Source organism: Diceros bicornis, chromosome 3 (genome assembly GCF_020826845.1).
Source record: "Diceros bicornis minor isolate mBicDic1 chromosome 3, mDicBic1.mat.cur, whole genome shotgun sequence".
Lineage (NCBI taxonomy): Eukaryota > Metazoa > Chordata > Mammalia > Perissodactyla > Rhinocerotidae > Diceros > Diceros bicornis.
In genome coordinates this window covers 90,319,895-90,344,446 of record NC_080742.1, presented here as the reverse complement: position 1 = coordinate 90,344,446, position 24,552 = coordinate 90,319,895, and the positions used below count along the sequence as shown (strand labels likewise).

Below are 24,552 nucleotides of genomic sequence, written 5' to 3'. Positions count from 1 at the left end.
CCAAGGATGAATGTTCTTGGTTCTCTCCCTCCACCCTATCTCCAAGCCCTTGGTTTCTTGAAGTGGTTTAGAGCTGAGCTTATACTGGATGGGAGACTTAGACTCCTACAGAGCATTCTCTCTGGGAATGATGGGAAAGCAAGGAGCCTTCTGGGGATTATGAGGCACTGGTGTTACTCCTTAGAATAATGAGAAGTCTTCTGTTCTGAGGAAGTAACATTTGAGAAAAAGATCTGAAGGAAGAAAGGGGTAGCGACCTAGACACACCTAAGCAGCTGATAGCTTAGGATTGCTTCCATGGCAGTGCCTGCCTCCTGGCCCTTTCTTTTCTCCTAGGATTGTCAAAGAAAAGGGAGATCATGGAAAAAGCACAAAAGAATTTCCCAGCTCAACTAGGATTATGGTTGACTGGGTATATGGCCAGGGTTAGATCCAGAGTTCCCACTTGGAGATTTTTGTCTCCCTCCCAGATCAAGGTTTTGAGATTGAGGAGTCAGGGAATGTAGACCCTGGACCACAGCACCCTCTTGACTGAATTCTCTGAAGGAATGGGAAATCAAAACAGTAAGCTTAAGAGGAGATATCTTCCTCTCAGAGGCAAAGTCCCTGAGAGATGCATCTTGGGAACTGGCCAGACTTAAAGGCTTGTCTCTGACTCCAGTGAGAGGACACACACATTGAGGATGAAGGTGAAGGCAATGTGGCAGAGGATCAAGCTCCCCAGAAAATTCTGTGTCACAGTCTTTTATCTCAGAGTTCAGACTTTATGGATGCCACCCACTTAGTCCCACCCACACCTCCACCCACAGACAGGAATAATGACAAAAAACATATAAAGCAAAATATTTCCAATGAAGACAGTGCAAATGGGTCCCGATTTTAAGAACTACAAGGGCTGGAAGGGATTGGCCAAGCAATCTTTCTGTAGGATCTGAATCTGGAACTGAGTTTCCAAGACAGAGTCATTGATCGTAATGAAGATTTTAGGTCTTTGTGGACAGAAATGGGGGATAATGCTAGAAAGGAGCACGTTGCTGCTGGGCAGCTCAGGCAGACAGACAGGATGGCTGGTCAAAGCAGAGTTGGAGGCACGACATCTTGAGAATTGAGAGACAACCGTGCTGGCTGGAGTCATGTGGGCCTTCATGACTGTATTAGTTTTCTATGGTTTCTGTAGCAAATTATTACAAATTTGGTGGCTTAAACCCTACAAATTTATTATCTTACAAACTCCATAGGTCAGAAGTTTGACACAGGCCTAAGCAGACTAAAATCAAGGCATCATCAGGGCTGTGCTCCCCTCTGGAGGATCCTTGCTTTTTCCAGCTTCTGGAGGCTGCCCATATTCCCTGGTTCCTTGTTCCCTTCCTCCATCTTCAAAGCCAGCAACAGTGCATCTTTCTGACCATTCTTCCAACATCACATCTCCCTCTGACTCTGACCTCAGCTGGGAAAAGTTTTCCACTTTTCCAGGCCTTTGGGATTAGATTCAACCACCTAGCTCATCCAGGATAATCTTCTCTTTTCAAGGTCATTAATTTAATCGCATCTGCAAAGTCTTTTTTTGCCACGTAAGGTGACATATTCACAGGGTCCAGGTATGGATAGCTTTGGGGGGCCATTATTATGCCTACTACAATGACCTTGGGGATAAAGATGAAAGCAATGTGGTAGAGCCATGTGGTAAACAATATGGCAGCTTAGTCTGGTGTCTGGTCAACCACCTCTCTGGTGGTCTATCTATATACAATTGTGTTCATTCATCAACACACATGTAGCATCACTCTGTAAAATGATCATATGCAGAGCAGTCTCCATAATCCAGGAGCATAATTCTGAATGTTTTCCCATTTCCTTTGAGACAAGGGGCACGTGGAACAATGTTGATTCTTATTTCCTCTCTAGCCTACCCGACGAGAAAGAACTACAACTGAATAGTGGGTAATTACTTTGGTGCCACTGAATTCTGTCTCCTTTGTTTCCTTGATTTAAGAATACTACTCCACATCCTTTTTTGTCATCTTCCTTTACTTGATTAGATCAATGGACAATACAGTCATTCTCTTGGCTGTATGAGTTGATGAAGTCTGCATTGTCCCATAGATTTCTTCCTCAGTCACCTCTCCATCTTTTCACAGAGTTCATCAATCTCTTTGTGGCATTTAGGATGCCCTTTAGGGTGGTGTGAAATGCTGCTGTCAATTAGCTCTGACCCAAATCAGTTTTAGGTGGGACAGTCCTTGTCGTGGATTCTAAAATAATCTGGAAAGTACTAACTAATATCTAAGTTAAAACATATTTATTTTCATCATCAAATAATATATAATCCTCACACTCAGACTCTTGGAAGTGGGCAAGATATGCACAAAAATAAAACACATCTCATCATCAGTTACTGATAATTTAAGCTACTTCTTGTTTTGATTGTTTTGTGGTGAAATTGTTATTATTGTTATTTTTCGTGTGTGTGAGGAAGATTAGCCCTGAGCTAACATAAGTTGCCAATCCTCCTCTTCTTGCTGATGAAGACTGGCCCTGGGCTAACGCCCGTGCCCATCTTCCTCTACTTTATATGGAATGCCACCACTGCATGACTCAACATGCCGTGCATCGGTCCACGCCCAGGATCTGAATCTGCGAACCTTTGGCCTGCGAAGCAGAGTGCGTGAACTTAACTGCTATGCCACCAGGCTGGCCCCTGTTGTTATGTCTTTGAAAATCTGTAGGAAGAAAATGCTTAAATTAGGAGAGGAGCTTAAGAGAGGGGATGTATGTGTTCCCAGAGGGAGTTAGATTCTACCATAACTATCTCTGAATAGGCATTTCTAGGGGTGGAAGGAAGTATCTAGGGACCGCAATAAAAATCGCGGCACCTCTGCTCAGATTCTGCCCTATCATCCTTTGGAATATCTTGACATGCTAATTTGTGCCATCAGACTCAATCTCTTTATTCACACTGCGCCTGCCACGAAGTCAGAAATGCAATCTGCCACATTTCATCTTGGCCCTATTGCTGCTGCAAAGCATCTCCGTTTTCTCTACATTTTGTCATAAACCCAACTGGGAGTGGCATGCGAGCTACATGGTTGGGAAGGGAATGGATGGACAGAATGAAAATGTTTGGTGGTAGGAGCAGAAGTACCTGTGGCCAAATTTTAGGGAACTGCTTAACTCACCTCTCATTTATGTTGTTGGTGAAGGAAGGAGACAAGGAAGGATTAAATGAGCAACTCTGGGTGCTGGATTATTTTTCTTTAAATGCTGCAGGAATCCTCTGTTTTCATGATGCCCTCTGCCTCCCAAAGCTCCCTATTACTTCTCTGATTGCCTATACCCTCTCGTTTCCCTGACCCCAACCTCCACTTATCTCTCAACACATCCCTATAGATGTTCACCTCTGGCAGAGTTTAGAGAGTGGGAAGTTACCTCCTCAACTCTGACTCACTAAGAATTCAGAGGGTGGGCTGGCTGCCTGCTAATGCTCAGGAATATGTAGCTGTTGGATTTCCAGATTGGACAAAGGTATTCTCGTATGTGATAATACCTGTAGGCTGCAGGCTGGAAATGGGCAAGAAATGGAACTTTCCTGAGGGTTGATGTGGGTCACCTGGAGAACTGAAGAGTCTAGCAAGAAGGTACTTGCCTAGTAGTGGATCAGGGTTGGGCTTAGTACAGTTGTATGGCTTATAGATTCCAAAAAGGTGCTGACTGAGGGGATGCATGGGGCCTGAAAGCCTGCTGTGACTCCCTAGCCCAGCTGTGGGCTCTGGTTAGGAGCTGCATCTACTTAATGGAGGGGCAAATATTTTAGGTAGAAGTATATACTTTATTTGTCAAGCCTTCCTCTTCCCAACTACATCAGCTCAGGAGGAGCTTTTTCCTAATTCACCCAATGTCTCTGATGTGGAAGGTGCTGCGCTAGGCTAGTGAGGGAGAGCTGAGAGATCAGAGGAAGAGGCTTAGCAGAACCTTGGCCATTGATTCCTTCTATGTGTTTTTTTCCCATTCCCCCATCCTGTAATCCATGTCTCCTGCACATTCTCCCTCCCACTTTGGCTCTGTTTTATCTTCTTGCTGTTCACTTCCTTTTCTGTTTCTACCTTATAACAACTCCTCCCCCCATTATTATAGGGGCATTATTATGCTCATTTTATTTATTTATTTATTTATTTATTTATTTATTTATTTATTTATTTATTTTTTGTGAGGAAGATTGGCCCTGAGCTAACATCCATGCTAATCCTCCTCTTTTTTTTTTTTTTGCTGAGGAAGACAGGCTCTGAACTAACATCTATTGCCAATCCTCCTCTTTTTTTTTTCCCCCCCCAAAGCCCCAGTAGATAGTTGCATGTCATAGTTGCACATCCTTCTAGTTGCTGTATGCAGGACGGGGCCTCAGCATGGCTGGAGAAGTGGTGTGTCGGTGTGCACCCGGGATCCGAACCCAGGCTGCCAGTAGCAGAGCATGCGCACTTAACCACTAAGCCATGGGTCCGGCCCTATGCTCATTTTTAAGATAAGAATATAGAATCCCACAGAGCTTAAGTGACTTCCAAATGTCTCTAGGTCATCACATTTTGAGGGCCAAGATTGAAGTTTGACACAGGCCTAAATGGGCTCTGATTTCATGAACTTTACAGACTGGCCTTTTCCTCTACATCAGACCAAGAATAGTAATTCAATGACTATTTTCAAATATATTATTCTATAGCTTGGCAGTGACAGAAACTACTTAACTAAAATCAAATTATTTGACAAGCTAAACCTAAAATTCATGAGAAAGAGAAAAAGTCTAAATTAAAAAAAAAACACCTGTAATGGACAATTATTGTTCACTCATATTAGTTGTCTTTCCTGGAGCTGGCTCTCCTGGTGGGAATACTATATATTTTTGCTTAATTGAACTCAGGGGTGGCCAGATGAGTTGCTTGGGCAGTGAGATGTGAGTGGAAGGAACATGAATCACTTCTTAGCAGAAGCCTTAAGAGCCAGCATTTGATTCACCAAACTCTCTTTGCCTGTATTTGTGATCACGAAAGAATGTGTTAAAATGGAGCTTCTGGGCCGGCCCCATGGCTTAGCTGTTAAGTGCACGCACTCTGCCGCTGGTGGCCCGGGTTCGGATCCTGTGCGCGAACCGACGCACTGCTTCTCTGGCCATGCTGAGGCCGCGTCCCACATACAGCAACTAGAAGGATGTGCAACTATGACATGCAACTATCTACTGGGGCTTTGGGGGAAAAAAAAGGAGGATTGGCAATAGATGTTAGCTCCAAGCTGGTCTTCCTCAGCAAAAAGAGGAGGATTAGCACGGATGTTAGCTCAGGGCTGATCTTCCTCACACACAAAATAAATAAATAAATAAATAAAACTGTTTAAAAAAAAAATGGAGCTTCTATTCATCTGGGTCCCTGAGGGAAAATAATGAGCAAGGTCTACTCCCTGGCCAATGATGGACATGTAGCATGAGTGAGAAATAAACTTAGCTCTTATAAGTGATTGGAATATACAGCTGTGAGGAAGTTGCAACAGGGGCTTCGATCCCACAGGGAGCTCTGAAGCTAGGATGGCTGTTTAGAGTTGTCTTGAATTGTGCCCCTGATTAAAACACAGGGGCTGGGTATTTGCACTTCTGCATCAACAGGCCATTGGGGACAGGCTGCTATGGAGGAAGGGCTTTAATCTTGGGGAGGCATTTATCTTTGACTGAGGGCAATTTATGGGGATAGCATCAGCTGTGGGCTGGGGGAATGAGTACCTGGTCCTGAAGGGGGGTCTGGGCAATGCACAGAGCTTCTACTACACGGATATTTGGAGAGCACCTGGCAGGGAACCTGAACAGTCTGAGGAGGTTGGGAAAAACCTCTACAAGAAAGTGATCATGAACTGATACCTGACATTAACTAGGTGAAACTGGGTGGGGAATGGGAGGAGCACTCTAAGAGATGGAGCAGCTTGCACTAAAGCCTCTGAAAGAACCAGAAGAATGTCAGTGTTTCTTGATATCATGAGGTGAAGGATGAGTAACACAAGATGACATTAGAGAAAAGCATTTCTAGAAATCATGCAGGATCTTACAGGACTTGGGGCTTTGACTAAAGGGCAGTGAAAGCGTTTTAATCAGGGGAGAGACCTGATCCAATCTGTGTCTTAAAAGATGACTCAGGGCCGGCCCCGTGGCTTAGCGGTTGAGTGCGCGTGCTCCGCTGCTGGCGGCCCGGGTTCGGATCCCGGGCGTGCACCGACAGGCCGCTTCTCCAGCCATGCTGAGGCCGTGTCCCACATACAGCAACTGGAGGGATGTGCAGCTATGACATGCAACTATCTACTGGGGCTTTGGGGGGAAAAAATAAATAAATAAAATTATAAAAAAAAAAAAAAAAGATGACTCAGACTGCTACAGGGAGAACAGAATAGAAAAGGGAAGTCAGGGCAGACGTGAAGGTGAATTAGGAGGCTTTGGTGGCAGGCAGGTAAGGATTATCTCTCCTCATTTCCTCTTGTGTGTATAGGGCCTAGACCCTTGGGGTTATTACCCTGACTAGTTGACTAGGTCATCAAAATAACTTTTACTTTCTCTGGACCATAATGATTTCTCTTTCCTGGGTCCCCATGTGCTCACATAGGAAAGCCAGATACAGACATGAAATGGCCTTGAGCTTTGGCTGAGCTTTGGCCTTGAGCTTTACCCACCTGTAAAATCCAGTAGTCTATGCTAAGTTTAGGTACTGAATCTGGTGTGGCCTATAATGTTACCTGGAAAGAGTTGAGTCTGACAAAAATGTTAGCTTTGCAGAGGGGTTCTATGACAAAAGATCATGAGTGGAGAGCCTCAGTGGGAGGCTGAGAGGCTCAGAGCACCTTTAAGAAGACTCTAGGACCAGCTCCATTTCTGCTCCTCGCTTCTTCGCTTTGGGCAATGTAGAGATGAAAGAAAAACTTAGACATCATTTATATCAATGTCCTGATATTTCAGATAAGAAAACCAAAGCCAGAGGACTGAACACGCACACTGAATGTAACATAGCTAATAGGTATGAAAAGGGATTATCATACAGGTTCCTGCTTCCAATATCAATTGTTTATCCATGATCTTACACTATCTTGAGATCTTTTCTCTTTCACCAAAAATGTACACTTTAAATTGTGCTCTCAATGTTGTAAGCTCTACCAGTAGGAGGTATCTGTGTTCCTTTTGACAAAGAAAAGTTTCTATTCCCTTAAGAGGTGTTTACAGAAAGTTACTCAAGAACATTTTGGTAGAACTTGGCCAAAGAGACATCTGTTTGGGGAAAGGTCTGGGAGGTACTTGTCACAATGTGACATCTGTTAGGGTTACTTAAACCCTCTCCTTCTCCTGTGTTGTTATTAGCTCCCCCATCCCACAGCCACATCCTGATTACTCACTTAATCCATGAGCCTTCTAATTCACCCCAATGTCATTTGTAGCCGTCACCTGACCTTATCTCATTCCTCTCCCCGTCAGGCTCCCAATGGTGAGCTCTATTCTGTGTTATATATTTTGAATTAATTTTTAAAAACATATTTTCAACTTTATTAAAGTTAATTTTTAAACAACAAATGCAGCATTTTAAGTGTGTTTCAATGAGTTTTAACAAATTTAAACACTCATCTAATCACCACGACAACCAAATTCTCAAACATGTTCATCACCCAAGAGGTTTCTTTGTGCTCCTTTCAAGTCAATGTCTACCCCATTCCCAGCCTCAGGCTACTTTCTGTTACTATAGAGTAGACTTTTCATTTCTTGAGTTTATTAAGGGGATAATAAAGTAGCGACTTTATGTCTGGGTTGTTTTGTTTAATATAGCCTTGTGGAGACTTATCCATGATGATGCACCTATCAATACTTCATTCCTTTCTCTTGCAGAGTAGTATTCTGCTATATGGATGTACCCATTTATTTATCCATTCACTTAGTGATTGTCATTTGGGTTATTTGCCATTTAGTGTGACTAAAACTGCTATCAACATTCATAAACAAGTCTGGTGGATATACATTTTCATTTACCTTGAAAAAATATCTAAGGTGGAATTGTAGGTTTGTAAGGTAAGTGTATTTTTAACTTCTGTTATTTATATCATTGTACATTCCCACCAGCAATGTATGAGCGTTCCAGATGCTCCACTTCTTCACCAATACTTAATGTGGTTAAAATCAATCGAAGATATATGTTTGGGTATGTGTCTGAATTCTCTATTCTATTTTACAGGTCTATATGTCCGTTGATCTTCATGGTACTATGTCAATAACATGCTATCTTGAATCCTGTAGCTTTGTAGCAAGGCTTTAAATAAGATATTGTGAGTCCCCCAGGTTTATTCTTCTTTGTCAAAATTATTTTGGCTAGTCTAGGTCCTTCAAATTTGCATATAAATCTTAGAGTCAGCTTTCCAATGTTAAAAAAGAAGTCTCCGGGGATTTAATCTTGTTTGTTTTGTTCTTCACGGACCTTAGTGTACAAAAGGTCATGCCAGTAAGAGGCCATGCCAAGTGATTGACCTGGAAACAGAGTTAAAAATGATTAAGGGGTACGAAAATAGGAAATCAGTGATGGTTACTGCTTGCCAGCCAGGCATGTCCCATTCCACCATACCTATAATCTTGAAGAACCAGAACAAAGTGAGGAAAGCTGTTAAATGATCTGCTTCATTTAAGGCAATGAGATTAGCAAAAATCTAAGAAGGGCCTATATCAGACATGGAGAAACGTCTAATGACCTGGATTGAAGACCAGACGCAGAAACATATCCCTCTCAGCACTGTGATAATCACAGCCAAAGCAAAAAGTTTGTTTGTGCTGTTGAAAGAAAATACTGGACCCAACTACAATGTTGAATTTACTGCTATCTCTGGGTAGATTAAATGATTCAAGAATCGTTGTTCATTACATAATACGAAGGCGAGTGGTGAGTGTGTGAGTGCTGATGTGAAGGCAGCTGAAGAATTTCTGGAAACTCTAAATTAGCTGAATGTGGAGGAGAATTACTTGCCAGAGCAAATATTCAATATGGATGAAACCTCCCTATTTTGGAAATGGATGCCTGAAAGAACTTTCACCCATAAGGAGGCCAAGTCAATGCCAGGTTTCAAGGCTTTTAAAGACAGGATAACAGCCTTGCTTGGAGGCAATGTTGTGGGGTATGATTTGAAAGCCCTTGTGATCTAGCCCAGTGAGAACCCCAAGGCCTTCAAGCATATCAGTAAGCACACACTGCCAGTGTACTACAGGAGCAATAGAAGTCATGTATGACCCAGCTCCTCTTCCAAGGTGCCCTCCTGAATGGTTATGCCAGCAAAATGGAGAAGTAATGTTTGAAGAATAACATGCCTTTCAAGACTGTGCTTATTGTTGATAATGCTCCTGGACATCTTCCGTTTATTGGTGATCTTCATCCCAATATCGAAGCAGTATTTCTTCCTGCAAACACCACCTCTTTGATCCAACCAATGTATCAAGGAGTTATAGCAGCTTTTAAGGCCTACTACCTGAGGAATACCTTTGCCCAGGCTATTGCTGCAACTGAGGAAGACACTGTAAAGACATGATACATGCACTTTTGGAAGGATTGCAACATCTTTGATTGCATGAAAAACCTTGCTTGGGCTTGGGGTGATGTCACAAAGGGGCTTTGAATGGCATCTGGCAGAAGACACTCAAGAGGTTCATCCATGACTTCAAAGGATTTTCCAAGGATTAGGAGATTGTAAAAAGTCACCGTGGCTGTGGTTGAGATGGCAAAAAGTTTTAACTTGAATGTGAGTAGGGATGACATTGAGGAGCTCCTAGAGGTGTTTCCTGAGGAATGTACTAATGAGAAGTTGTTGGAACTGGAACAGGAATGCATAGCTGAAGAAGAGGCAAGAGTAAAGGAAACTACAGAAGAAGAACAAGAAGAAAAATCCTCAAGAAAATTCACAGTGAAAAGTTTAGCAGAAGCTTTTACAGACTTCAACAAGGTCCTTCAAAAGTGTGGAAAAATGGACCCCAAAACCGAAAAGTTTTCATGAATACAGAGAAATGTTCATGATGCATTATGTATTTACAAGCAAATCAATGACGAAAAAAGAAACCACCATGGACATTTTCCTGAAAAGAGTGATACCTCAAGAAGATCCTCAGGCAGGTCCTTCAGGACGTATTCCAGAAGAAATCATCGTTATCATAGGAGATGACAGGTCCATGCATGTTATTACCACCGAAGACTTTCCAGTAGGACAAGATGTGGAAGTTGAAGACAGTGATATTGATGATCCTGAGCCTATATAGGCCTAGGCTAATGTATGTGCTTGTGTCTTAGCTTCTAACAAAAAAGTTTAAAAAGTAAAAAAAAATTAAAAATAGATAAAAGTTAATAGAATAAGGATATAAAGAAAAACATATTGTTGTATAGCTGTACCTTGTGTTTGTTTTTTAAGCTAAGAGTTATTACAAAAGAATCAAAAAGTTAAAAAAGAAATTAAAAAGTCTACGAAGTAAAAAACTTACAGCAAAGTAAGGTTAACTTAGTATTGAAGAAAGAAAAATCTTTTTGTATAAAATCAATGAAGGCTTAGAGAATATAAGTGTATACCGTACACTTATACAGTGTTTATAAAGTCTACACTAGTTACAGTAATGTCCTAGGCCTTCACATTCATCAGCACTCACTCACTGACTCATCCAGAGCAACTTCCAGGCCTGCAAGCTCCATTCATGTAAGTGCCCTACACAGGTTTCTCATTTTTTATCTTTTATGCCGTATTTTTATTGTACCACTTCTATATTTAGATAGGTTTAGGTACTCAAATATTTTCCATCATGTCACAATTGCCCCAAGGATTCAGTACGGTACCAGGTTGTACAGGTTTGAAGCCCAGGAGCAATAGACTGTACCATATAGCCTGTGTGTGTAGTAGAGTACACCATCTAGGTTTGTGTGAGTACACTCTATGATGTTCACACAACGAAGAAACTGCCTCGTTTCTCAGAATGTATCCCCGTCATTAAGCAATGCATGACTGTACAGTCATAGCGGTTATGCAAATCAATCCAAAATCTTTGGAGTATAACTTGACACCAATAAAAAACAGTAGCTTCAATATATCTACCTTCTAAGCAAGAAATTCTAATTCTAGGGATTTATTCCAGGAATAGAAATGTGTAATGACTTATAAATACCTAAGAAAATTTAGAGCATCATTCTTCATAATAAAAGAATGGAAACAACACCGAAATTGATCAATAGAGAGGAAAGCTAATAAAGAATGGACACCTTATAATGTATTACTATGCAAAAAAAAGAAGTGGGGGGGCCGGCCCCGTGGCTTGGTGGTTAAGTGCGCGTGCTCTGCTACTGGTGGCATGGGTTCGGATCCCGGGGCGCACCAACGCACTGCTTCTCTGGCCATGCTGAGGCCGTGTCCCACATACGGCAATTAGAAGGATGTGCAACTATGACATATAATTATCTACTGGGGCTTTGAGGGGAAAAAAAGGAGGAGGATTGGCAATAGATATTAGTTCAGAGCCGGTCTTCCTCAGCAAAAAGAGGAGGATTAGCATGGATGTTAGCTCAGGGCTGATCTTCCTCACAAAATAAAATAAAATAAAATAAAATAAAATAAAATAAAATAAAATAAAATGTTAAAAAAAGAAGTGGGGCAATATACGTTGATACAAGAAGGTATCTTATATATACTGTTAAGTGAGAGAGAAAAGGTTGTAAAGCAAATTTTCACAGCATTATGTTTAAACCACTATGCAGATATATGCTTAGAAAATATCTCTGAGATTATATGGCAGTCTGGTTGGGTTTGGGAAATTTGAGGAATTAGAAGGAAAATTATTCCCAATTTATACCCTGCTCCATCATCTGACATTCTCAGATTTAACAGGTATACGTTAAATGAAATCTAAAATCCAGATGAACGTTTTGTAACTCTCACTTTTTCTTTCTCACTCCAGCTCCAAGCATATTTCCAGTTTACATTTTGTGGGTTATTCCAGGTTGTGAATTTAACTGCCTACATTTGGCTGTGCTTATGCTCTCCCAACTTTGAAGTACCCAGCTGGTAATCAGAGACATGCCATAGAAGTAAATGGCTAGAAGAATCTTGCTTGAACGCATACAGTTGCACATACGTTCAGAAGAGTGGAAACCTGAGACAATACCAGAAAGTGGAGCTGGATTTAGGTGTTGAACCTCTCTATAATGTTCTGGAGGGTCCACAGATTAGGAGCAAGAGCCTCTGTAAAATGAGTGAAGGAGAAATTAGGCTTTGTAGGGGATTTTTGGTGAAGTTAAGGCTTTGACTGAGACCAAGAGGCAGGCTTTTTTGGATATTGGTGCATGTTTTAGAGGTCAATTGTGGTATCTTCTATTTGGAGTTGGGGCTGATTTTGGCTCCAAATAGCTAAGAGAATCCTATTCTGAGCCTAGGATGAAGGGCAGAAAGGGTGATCTGCTTAGAATTTGAGAAATCTTCTGGAAAACTAGACTTGGGGCCTTTGGAGAAGGCAGCCCTGGTATTGAGAAGCCTCTGATTAGCAAGATTTTAGGTTTTTCTGATTAAAAAAAAACTTTAAAAAGTTCTGAAACTTAATTGGTCAAAAACAAGACTAACTAGAAGTTTGTTCTACTCTCCTTGGACTGATTTTTTAGGGAAACCCTGAACCTGGGCTAATTAAGAACACGTACCTCAGTAACTCAGTCCCCTTGGGAAGGAGGGAAGCAGGAGGGAAGGAGAGAGAGAGACACTCAGCTCTCACAACACTCTTATTTCTGGACTTTCTCCTAAGCTCTTCCCCGAGAACAGTTTCCTTCTTCTCCATGAGTGGAGACAGCAGCAAGTTGCTCTGACCCCCATGTAGACAGGAATTAGCTTTGGCTGAGCCCTGGAGAGCATTAGAGTTGGCAGTGAAGCCTCTTCAAAAGGTGAGTGTCTTCTCAGAGTTCCCCTCTACAATGGAAAGAGTAGGAGAGGATCAGGTTGGGAAGGTCTGGGCTTGGTGTCTTCTAGAACAAGGACACCTAGAGCCTGAGAAATGGGCTAGGGGAGCCGCAGAGCAGATGGGCTCATCTCCAAATGGCCCCTGCACAGCAGAGAGCAGATACAGTTCTTCACTGATCCAATGCTAGGGATAGGCCCAGCTCCCTGATGTAGTCAGGATCCTCTCTTTTGTTTTCTTCATCTAATGCTGCTTATGCAGAGATTTGGGAAAGCAGACCACTGAACTCTCCCAACACTTCTGTCCTTGAAGCCTGTTTGCCCATCAGTAAAAGAACCACAGAGATATTGAGTAGATTGCATTAGGAAGAGAAGGGAGGAAGGGAAAATGGTAACGTGAGGCAGGAAGGGAAAGCTAGAAGAGCAGGTTGGGGGATATGGTTTAATTAGTTTGACCAGGACCAAGTACTACTTAATCACATATCATACATCCACACATCCATCACCTAACAAAAATTTCCAGCACTACTTATTTGACACAATGATATTTTATACATATATACAGAAAAATGTCCTTGCCATCATGGATTTTATATTCTAATGTCATAGATGAACAATGAATAAATAGAATTACTTTTCTCTCTTCCTTGCTTTATTTTTTCTATGGCATGATTGGTGAACTACATCTCATATATTTTACTTTCTTGTCTTGTGTACAGTCTACTCTCAACTCTCTTCTTGAATATAAGCTCCACAGGGAAGGGATTTTGTTTGTTTTGTTCACTGCTACATTAGTTTCATGTTAAATGAAGGAAGGAAATAAACAAACAAGTGCTACAAAGACAACTAAAGTTCAAGAATGAGCAGGTCTTTCCTGTTTTAGGTTGGGTGATTGGAGAGAGTCCTCTGAGGAGACGACATTTGAAAATGAGATAGATGAAGTGAGGAGCAGAGATTCAGGCATCCTACGCAGATGACAGCCTCAGATTTGTCCTTGTCAGTGCCAGGTGTCGTCTTTCCTTCCTCCCAAGACTTTGGAAAGAAAATGGAGTTAGAGAGGAAAGAATCTGCTCTGGGAAATTGTCCCAAGCTCCCGAGTTCTCACTGGCAGATCTTGCTGCTCTATAATACAGAGGTTTTAAAATCTGGAGAAAGTAGAGATGTTGGTCTTAGACCCCATGCTTCTTTTCTGCTGGCCTTAAGGTGGGTTTATGTAGTACCAGTATGGATGAAGGACGCAGTTCAAAGTTCCATGCTTTGAACATCATCTAGAATACCATGACGTTATCTGGTACAGTTAAGCTAAGAGGCAGTAAGACAATCCCAGGACTGAAGGGGCTAATGGGCTCAGCTTTAAAATTGGCCATTTCACAAGATCTTAGCCTCTGTTCCCTGTGAGAAGGCATGTCCAGTGGGGGAAAAAAGACAAGGAAGGTTGTCTTCACACCAGTAGAGAAGAAGGTGTTGTCACCCATTCCAGGCAGCTAGCCTTGAGCTACATTTGAGGTGAGAACATTTAGGTGTGACTTTATGCAGAGCATGGCAGTAGGTGCATTGCACCCAATCATCATGTTGAAAATAGTTCCTCATCCTAATCTGTCTTCCTTCTCTCTTGAGAGCAGGACCATGTGGAGCAGTGTTACCTCTCTTCTGATCTCTAGGTTTCATAAGGAGCAGAAAGAAGACTACATGATGGTCAACCACTCCAGGGCCACTGAATTCTGCCTTCTAGGCTTCCCTGGGTCCCAAGAACTACATCACATTCTTTTTGCTATATTCCTTTTCCTCTATTTGGTGACATTAATGGGGAACATGGTCATCATCATGATTGTCTGTGTTGATAAACGTCTGCAGTCCCCCATGTATTTCTTCCTTGGCCACCTCTCTGCCTCGGAGATCCTGATCACATCCATTACCATCCCTGTGATGCTTTGGGGGTTGCTGCTTTCTGGGATGCAGACAATATCTCTGCCTGCATGTGTTGCCCAGCTCTTCCTGTACCTTACTGTGGGGACCACAGAGTTTGCGTTACTGGGAGCAATGGCTGTGGACCGTTACGTAGCAGTCTGTAACCCTCTGAAGTACAACATCATTATGAACAGCCACACCTGCATCTGGGTGGTAATTGTGTCATGGGTATTTGGGTTTCTTTCTGAAATCTGGCCAGTCTATGCCACATTTCAGTTTAGTTTCTGCAAATCAAATTTGTTAGATCACTTTTACTGTGACCGAGGGCAACTGCTCAAACTGTCCTGTGGTGACACTCTTTTCACAGAGTTTGTCCTTTTTTTAATGGCTATTGTCATTATCATTGGTTCTCTGGCCCCGACAATTGTCTCCCACATTTACATCATCTCCACCATCCTTAAGATCCCCTCAGCCTCTGGCCGCAGGAAAGCCTTCTCAACGTGTGCCTCCCATTTCACCTTTGTTGTGATTGGCTATGGCAGCTGCCTGTTCCTCTATGTGAAACCCAAGCAAACTCAGGCAGCTGAGTACAATAAGATAGTTTCCCTGCTGATTTCTGTGTTGACTCCTTTCCTGAACCCTTTCATCTTCACGCTCCGGAATGACAAAGTCAAAGAGGCCCTTCGAGATAGTATGAAATGCTGCTGTCAACTCCTCAAGGAATAACTCTTCTCTCAGTCAGTTTTAGGTGGTATGGTCCTCACTGTGGATTATTCAGTAACCTATGAAACTTCAAGTCCTCTCTTACCATGATTATTCATACAAAAATCAATTATGTGTGCCATTCTTGATCTGGCCTTGGAAGTAGACAAGTCAGGTAAAAATGACACCCATTCTCTGCCTGCCAAAATCTCATAGCCTTAGTTTCTGCTTGCTTCCACTGTTGAACTCAAAGGAGAATATCCTTGTGATGCGGGAGAAACTAGAAGAAGAAACAGATGCATTTTTGTAAAACTTCTATTAGCTCAATTCATTTGCTTCCGATCCATTTCTGAAAATGCATTCCTGGGGGAGGAAGGAAGTGAGGAGGGAGGTAAGGTGAGATAGATGGCAAAATCAGAGTGCAAAGGAGAGATGCTCATTTTGTTTCTTTGTCAACTGTTGTTGGGTCTTTTCCTATATTTTTGTGCAATTTTTTGACAAGACGACCATATGCATTTTAAATATCCTATGGTTCTCTTTTCTCTGGTTCTCTATCATGTCATCCTGGCCCCATTGCTGCTGCAAAGGAAATATAGTGTATATACGTTTTGCCACACATGCAATCTAGAGTGATGATGTGGGGATTGGAATGCCCTCATTCAGCAAATCTTTGTGATATAAAAAAGATGAAAATATTTGGGAATAGAATGGGCAAAAAGTTTCTTTTGCTAAACTTTGGTGTATTGCTGAAACCTCTTCTCTTTGTGGTGTGTATGAGGATAGAGACAAAAAATATTTGAATGATTAAATCTAGAGAGAGCATCCTGTGTGTTACACCTGCTTAAAGCAAAAATTTCTGGTCAGATTGCTCCCAGACCCAGACTTCAGGCCTCATAATACCTGTTATGTCTTTGTCTCTCAAATCCTAGTGTCTCTGTACCTTTCCATAGATCTCTCCTGTGAGCAGAATTAAAAAATGAGAAGTTACCCTCTTAACTACCAGTCCTCAGCAATTCCAGCTCATGGCTGTTTGGCAATCGAATTGTAGGAATTTCATAATATTGGAGGAAGGGCTTTGAAGGAAGGAGTTTACATAAATGATAGCACTCAACACATCCTGCCAGCCCTGAAGTGGGTGGGGAAATTGAGCTGCCCAGCAGTGGGTTGATGGGGATACTTAGGGTTCAATGGGTAATGTGTGAAGATGCCTTCCTGCCTGGTGAGGAGAGGCCGGGCCACCACGTATGATTGACTTGTTAGCCCTGCATATGGGCGCAAGATGAGGTGGTGAGTGGGACTTTAAACCCAGCCCAAGCTCTGCCAGCCAATCAATGAGACCTAATGGGACTGCACTGGCTGGAAAGAGTTGAAGGCTGACACAAAGGTACCTCTGCTCTATAAGCTCACTTCAGGAGGTCTGTTCTCACTTCAAGAATATCATTTTTCTAATTCACTAACCCAGAGAGGGTGCCTTTTTTCAATTTTCACAAGGGCTTTGTACAGCCTAAGCTGTCACTAGGCTGGTTGACACAAATTAGGAGGACAGAAGAGAGAGCCTCACTGCCCTCATCAACAGTTTCTTTGGTTCTTCAACCTGTCATCACACACGCCTCTTGCTCCCTGCCTTGCTGGCCCTTGTTCATCCACCAGCTTTCCTGTTTCTTCTTCCTCTCTCTCTTTGTGCTCCAGTTGTCATGTGTTTCTCTTTCTCCTTCTTCCTCTTCCCCTCATTTCTTTGTACGTCAAGCCTCTGACCTCTCACCGTTAACACATTCCTATTACTGCCCTCCTCCTCCACCAACATTTTCATTCCTCTCGTGTACTTTAAGTGATGAAATGTCCCAAACTGCCTCTCTGAATGCTCTAGGATATGAGAGGAGAAGGAGAGTTCTAGGTCAAGGGGCTAGTGATAGGGCATGAAACATCTCTTGTACCAATGCCCAGGTTTTCCTGTTTGGTCTTTGATTCTGAACGAAGGAAGGTTACTGTTATATTAGTCTGCTTGGGCTGCCATAACAAAACCCCACAGACTGGATGGCTTAAACAACGGAAATTTATTTTTGACAGTTCTAGAGGCTGAGAAGCCCAAGACAAAGGTTCTGGATAGTTAATGAGAGCTCTCTTCATGGCTTATAAATGGCCACATTCTCTCTATGTCCTCACATGGCCTTTCCTTGCTGTGTGTGTGTGGGGAGAGACGGCGAGCAAGTGAGCTCTGGTGTCTCTTCTTATAAGGACACTAATCTTATTTGATCAAGACCTCATCCTAATGACCTCATTTTTAACCTTAATTACTTCCTTAGAGGCCCCATGTCCAAATGCAGCTGCACTGGGAGCTAAGTCTTCAACACATGAATTTTGAGGGGACACAAACATTTAGTCCATAACACTATCACTCTGCCCCTGCCCAGCAAGCCAAGCTTATTCTCAACCAGAAGGCCTGCTCCATCTTCACACTGGGAGGTAGGAGACAGATATGTCCATCACTGGGGGCTCTAATTTCCCAAACTGCAAGCGTCTCCTATAGAAAAGTGGAATGAGATGCCTCATGCCCTCCCCCCACTACTATATATTCACCATGGAACCTCAATAGCTTCTTGCTCTATTTTTTCTCTCTGTTCCTCACAGCTGAGCACAGAGATAATCAATACAGATATCTAAAAAAGAAATACTAATTATAGAACTTTATTTGAACTCCTTATTCACATGTAATTACCACACTAGAAAATAAGTCTTAGGTATACTTTGAGGTATGTCAGACTGAACATGTTGCAATTTTTCCTTAATTTAAACATTGGCCTCTGTTAACATGTACTTTGTATTCTTAGTTATATGCTCATAGTAAAAACAAAACAAAACTAGAGAGAATGCTTCCAACCAAGAAAATTTTTAACTGTCTCTCTTCTGGAAATGTTCCTGGGTGAAAGTTAAATGTTTACCCAGATAATATCTGTTACCTATCTCTTATAAGACATTCGCATTTTCTGTTTTATTTTCTATAGATATTACTCTATATCCATACTTAATGATGCATAGATATGGATGTATAGGATATAAATTAAAATATTAAATATTCTATTTTATACTAATGTCCCTTATTAGGATATAAGGAATAAAAACGGAGTAACATGTAATTAAAACTTCTATGTCGTCTGGACAGCCACCACACATATTTATTTTCTTTGTGCCTAATTGAAATATCTTTCATGTTTTATTAATATTGATAATAATTCTCAAAACTAAACAGAGCTACAATATGACTGAGGTTCACCTGACTCCAAAGTTTGCTCTTAAGCTCTTTATTATTTTGTTCTGTGAACATTAGCAAAGTTTTTTCAGTAAAGACACTGCATATAACTTTTATATCATTTAATTGATTTTTATATATTGAATACTTACTGTGTGCAGGAAACTTTGATAATGCTTGGGAAGCATGTAGGAGCAAGGGAACAAGTATTGATTGTAGGTACTTAGCAGGAGTACTTAATAATTTCTATATATTTTTATTCAATCCTGGAAATAACCTGTGAGGTAAGTAGTATTACATCCATTTAACAGACGAGAAAGGAGGTTAAGTAATTTGCCAAAGTTTGCTTTGCCACCAACTGTATCATATCCATCAAATGGGAAAAAAGTGAAACACTGGGAATACTAAGTGTTGATGTGAATGCTGGAGAATAGGAGCTTTTATCCATTTCTGAGGGGAATATAAAATATTATGGCCCAAATAATTAGATTGTAGCAAAATTAGTAAACATGAACTGTATATGATGGCCTTTTTTCAAGTTTGCTAATTCTTTCTTCTGTGTTGAGTCTACTGATGAGCCCATGAAAGGAATTCTTCACCCCTCCTACAATGTTTTTGTATTTATAACATTTTCACTTGATTCTTTCTTATAGTTTTTATCTCTCTGCTGAAATTCCTCCTTGTTTATGCATGTTGTCCACATTTCCACTGCATCATTTAACATTAATCAGATTATTATATTATATGACTATGATATTATAATCATATATATGGTATTATATGTTTGTAATATTAATCATATTACTTTTACATTAAGTGAATATTTTCTAGTATAACATTTTGAAAGCTTTATTGATTTTTTCATTTTTTTAAGTAATTTTTTTTAGTGGATGCTCTAGGGTTTACCACAGACACCTTAACTTAGAATTGACTTCAGATTTATACTAACAATGTGAGTTAGATATTAATCCTATATAGCTCTATTTGTTTATTCCCTTTTGTGCTATTATTATACATATGGCATCTATAAAGTTACAAACTCAACAACACATTGTTACAATTATTTCTTTATAAAATTTTTAAAGAAGCTGGGAGAAGAAAGGAGAGCAAGCATATATTTATAGCATTTCTTATATTAACCTTATTTACCCTTTCTTGTTCTCTTCATTTGTTCCTCAGATTCAAATTGCCATTTGGTATCATTTCCTTTCTCCAAAACAGCTTTCTACCTACCCACATCATTTGTGCTGTTATTAGCAAATATATTATATTGCTATATGTTATCCACTCAACAGCACAATTATATACTTACTGTTTTATATGGTTACTTTTTAAATAAGTTAATGGGGACCAGCCCCATGGCTTAGCGGTTAAGTGCGCACACTCTGCTGCTGGCGGCCCGGGTTTGGATCCTGGGCACGCACCGGCACACTGCTTCTCCAGCCATGCTGAGGCCGCGTCCCACATACAGCAACTAGAAGGCTGTGCAACTATGACATACAACTATCTACTGGGGCTTTGGGGAAAAAAAAAGGAGGAGGATTGGCAATAGATGTTAGCTTAGAGCCAGTCTTCCTCAGCAAAAAGAGGAGGATTAGTATGGATGTTAGCCCAGGGCTGATCGTCCTCACAAAAATAAATAAATAAATAAATAAATAAATAAATAAATAAATAAATCAGTTAATGGAAGGCAGGAGAAGAAATATGCATTTATACTGTCTTTTATAATTACAGAATTACTTTTGTAATTCTGTACAATCATTAACACTTTATGTGTGCGTGTGCGTGTGTGGACTCTAATTACTTTCTGGGGCCATTTGCTTTTAGTAAGAAGAACTTCCTTTAGTACTTCTTGTAAGGAAGATCTGCTAGCAACAAATTCTCTGTTTTAGTTTATCTGGGAATGTCTTTCTTTTGCCTTCATTTTTGAAATTTAGTTTTTCTGGATGTAAAATTCTTGATTTACCATGTTTTTTCTTTCATTACCTTGATTATATCATCCCACTGTCTTCTAGTCTTAGTTGTTTCGATGAGCAGTCAGCTGTTAATCTTATTGAGATCCCCTTGTACATGAAAAGTCATTTTTCTCTTGCTGCTTCGAAGATCTTTTCTTTGTCTTTCAGCAATTTTATATTTACTGTTTGTTGTGTGTTAGTGTGTGGATCTCTACACGTATGCTACTTGGAATTTATAGACCATCTTGGTGTAAATTAATGTTTTTCATCAAATTTGGAAAGTTTTCAACCATCATTTCTTTGAATACTTTTTTACACTCCTTTGTATCTCTCCTATTCTTCTGCTGTTCCCATTACATGTATGTTGGTGCATTTAATGGAGTCTCATATTTCTCTGAGGCTCTGTTCATTTTTCGTTGTTATTTTTTTCTCTCTCTTCTTTGGATTGTGTAATTCCTATTGATCTATCTTCAAGTTTACTAAGTCATTCTTCTGTCAGTTAAAAATCTACTGTTGAGGGGCTGGCCCAGTGGTGTAGTTGTTAAGTTCGTGTACTCTGCTTCAGCAGCCCAGGGTTCACAGGTTTGGATCCTGGGTGCAGAACTATGCACTACTTATCAAGCCATGCTGTGGCGGCATCCCATATAAAGTGGAGGAAGATGGGCATGGATGTTAGCCCAGGGCCAGTCTTTCTTAGCAAAAAAGAGGAGGATTGCAAACGGATGTTAGCTCAGGGCTAATCTTCCTCACAAAAAACAAAAACAAAAACAAACAAAAAAATCTACTGTTGAGCTCCTCTACTGAATTTTTTATTTTACTCATTATACTCTTCAACTCTAGAATTTCCATTTGGTCCTTCTCATAATTTTGATGTCTGTTGACATTCTCTATGTGGAGAAACATTGTCATCATACCTTCTTTTACTTCTTCAAGCATTGTTTCCTTTAGTTCTTTGCATATATTTGTAATGGCTACTTTGAAGTCTACGGCTGTGAAATGTGACATCTGGTCTCTTTCACAGGCAGTTTCTGTTGTGTGCTTTTCCTCTTGTGCATGGGTCATACTTTCTTGTGTCTTTGCATGTCTTGTAATTTTTCATTGAAAATTAGACATTTTAGATATTATATGGTAACACTCTGATACCAGTACCTCACCTCAAGGGCTTGTTATTATAGTTTGTTTGCTGATTTGTTTAGTGGATTATTTTAGTGAAGTCAATTTTAGTTGGACTGGACTGTTTTAGTGAGGTCAATTTCCCTGGCAGTGTTCACCTTCTGATATCACTCTTCAGAGGCCACAGTCTTAGTTCACAGTCACCCTGAAGTGACAGTGGCTTTAACAGGGCTCCCTTTGACTGTCTCTTTCTCTGATCACACCCAGTAGTTAGGCTCCACTGATTTCTAGATAATTGCTCTATTGTTTTCGATAGTACCCTAGGCCGTAAATTGCTCATAGTCTGATCCAATTAAGATTGCCTTTATAGAGGTAGTTTTTGAAGAGTTTGAGTTTTATTCTGACCCCAGGAAGGCATTTCTTAGCTCTATCTTTCTCTGATTCTCTCTATTAAACTAGCTGGCCTATAGTTTGCCTTGTATCCCTCATGAAATTACCAGCTTCCTCCTTTGATTACCACCAAAACCTCCATTGTTTTTGAGACTGCTCTTAGGCTGGAACTTCCTCACACTCTGTTTCAAATAAAGTCAGTTCCTTCAGAGCTGGCTCTTACCCTGGGCAAATTATCTGAGCCATGACTCTGGAGCCAGGGGTGGGGACAGTGGTGCAATTCTCTTTTAGTGATACCCTTGCTCTAGTTGGAGGGTGCTGGGAAGTAGCAGTAGCCTTCGAATTTATGGGCTTACCTCTCTTGGTGTGGAACCTCCACCCTATGAGTGAGCTTGAGGGAGGGTTATTGGGGTCCTAGTATTCTCAGTGTGCTTCTCAATGTGAAGCCCCTGCTCTATGAATGAAAACTGGGTAGAAGCATAAAGTTCCAGACTCCTTGTCTGCACTTTCTTGGAAATCAGCTTCTGCAACATGGGGTTGTAGGGAAGGAGGGATGAGAAATGCTGACCACCTACCCAACCTGGGAAGATATCATAGCACTTACCTTAGAGCTCAGTGGAAAGAGAGCCAGCCCATTGTTCTTGGCTATACCTGCCTGGAGTGGAGTGTCCATCACACTGAGCTGGGAGTGGGGAGAAAGGTAGTGGGTCATGGTCCAAGTGCCACAGTCTCTTGCTGTTCTTAACAAATTTTAGTAGATTTTCTTGAATAAATGTTTCTTTCTTTGGTATATGCCTTTAATGTGATTTCCAGACCACAAATGTTTTTTAAAATTATAATTTCCACAAATTATGCTTGTTTAACTAGCCAGCCAGTCTGCAGAGCTCCCCCATCAATTGTAGTTGTTCTGAAGTCCTTCACTGATAGTTCCAATATGTGGATCTGCTCTGAGTTTGGTTCCACCGCTTTTTCTCTTAAAAATGGGTTGTTTTTCCTGTTTTGTGTATGTATGTCTCATAAATTTTTAAATTAAATGCTGTACATTGTATGCAGAACAGTTGAGTCTTAGGTAAATAGTATTTATGCTTGAAAATGGACAACCCTCTTCTTTGGTCCACTTGTAAGTTTGAGGGGTTCATTCAATCTGATGAGGAAGTTGGGCTGGATTGGGAGTATTTTGTTGTATTTAGTGAACCACATGCTTCACATTTCTTTAGTGGTGGGCTGCCGTTATCTTGGCTTTAGAGTATCTAGACTGGTGTACACATTATAGGATTTAACGTAAAACAATAATCACCTTAGCACTTTATATTTGCGAAGTGTTTTAAAATCTTCACAGTGTTATCACAACTGTTTTTGACATTGTTGATCTTTCTTTGCCCTAGCCAGATAGATATATTTGTATGAGAGATAATCCCCTATCCCCTGGTCATTGTTCTCAGTGTGCTGAGACAGACTGGTCTTGGTGAACCATTTTTTTCACTGCTCTTTCTCTCAAATTTATTTTCTGTTGTTCTCAAGGCTGTGAATGTGCACAGTTTAAAACAGAGTTGTCCACAAAATCACCCACATATACAAATGCTCTCTCCATTTCCCTAGACTTCCAGACATTTTCTTCCACGAAGTTAGCACCAGATACCATTCTTTGAGAAATGAGCAAGTTTTAAATCTGTGTTCTCTTCTTCACCACTACATAAAGACTTCTCTTCTATAGAATTAAGGGAGAGAGGACTAAACTTTTCTTGAACTTTTACTTTTACCTCCTATTCATTTTTTTAGAACAGGATGTTAGCAGCTGTGCTCAGGACAACAAGAACTGTTCTAATTTTATGAAGATTAATCAGGGCTCTAACTCTACACACACAAGCAGTTAAATAATTTACCTATAGCTCCTTTGAAATTTGCTTGATGTTGGAGTCTTCTGTCTAGTTACTTAAGCCAATTCCGTTTGTGTATGAGAGCTGTCTCTCACCAGATATCAAAAATGTCTGTCTTTTCTTTGGTGACTTTTTGGAAGTTGTTGTGGAAGTTGCAGCTGTTGGTGCCTCCTACTCAGTATTTTCTCTACCAGGTCACTGCAACCACCCCCCAGCTACTGTGATAGTTGGCTGCTATGGGCTTACAACTGCTCCTTCTTCAGAGAATTGTCCTGGCTGAACAGGAGCCACCTCCTGCAGGAGGTTTTACAACCTACCCTCCTCCAGAGAAAGACTGACTGAGAGAGAGATACAAAAAACCATTCCATTTCTTTCAACATGAGTCCATGTTGTGGAGCAATTCTTTCAT

At 40.8% G+C, this 24,552-nt stretch overlaps 1 protein-coding gene across 1 annotated transcript; it reads left to right on the top strand.

Moving 5' to 3' along the window:
* Positions 1-14,640: 14,640 nt before the first annotated feature.
* Positions 14,641-15,585, top strand: LOC131422397 (olfactory receptor 9A4). The gene has a single exon (XM_058569601.1). It carries the CDS (start codon positions 14,641-14,643, stop codon positions 15,583-15,585), a length of 945 nt encoding a protein of 314 aa, XP_058425584.1.
* Positions 15,586-24,552: the final 8,967 nt, after the last annotated feature.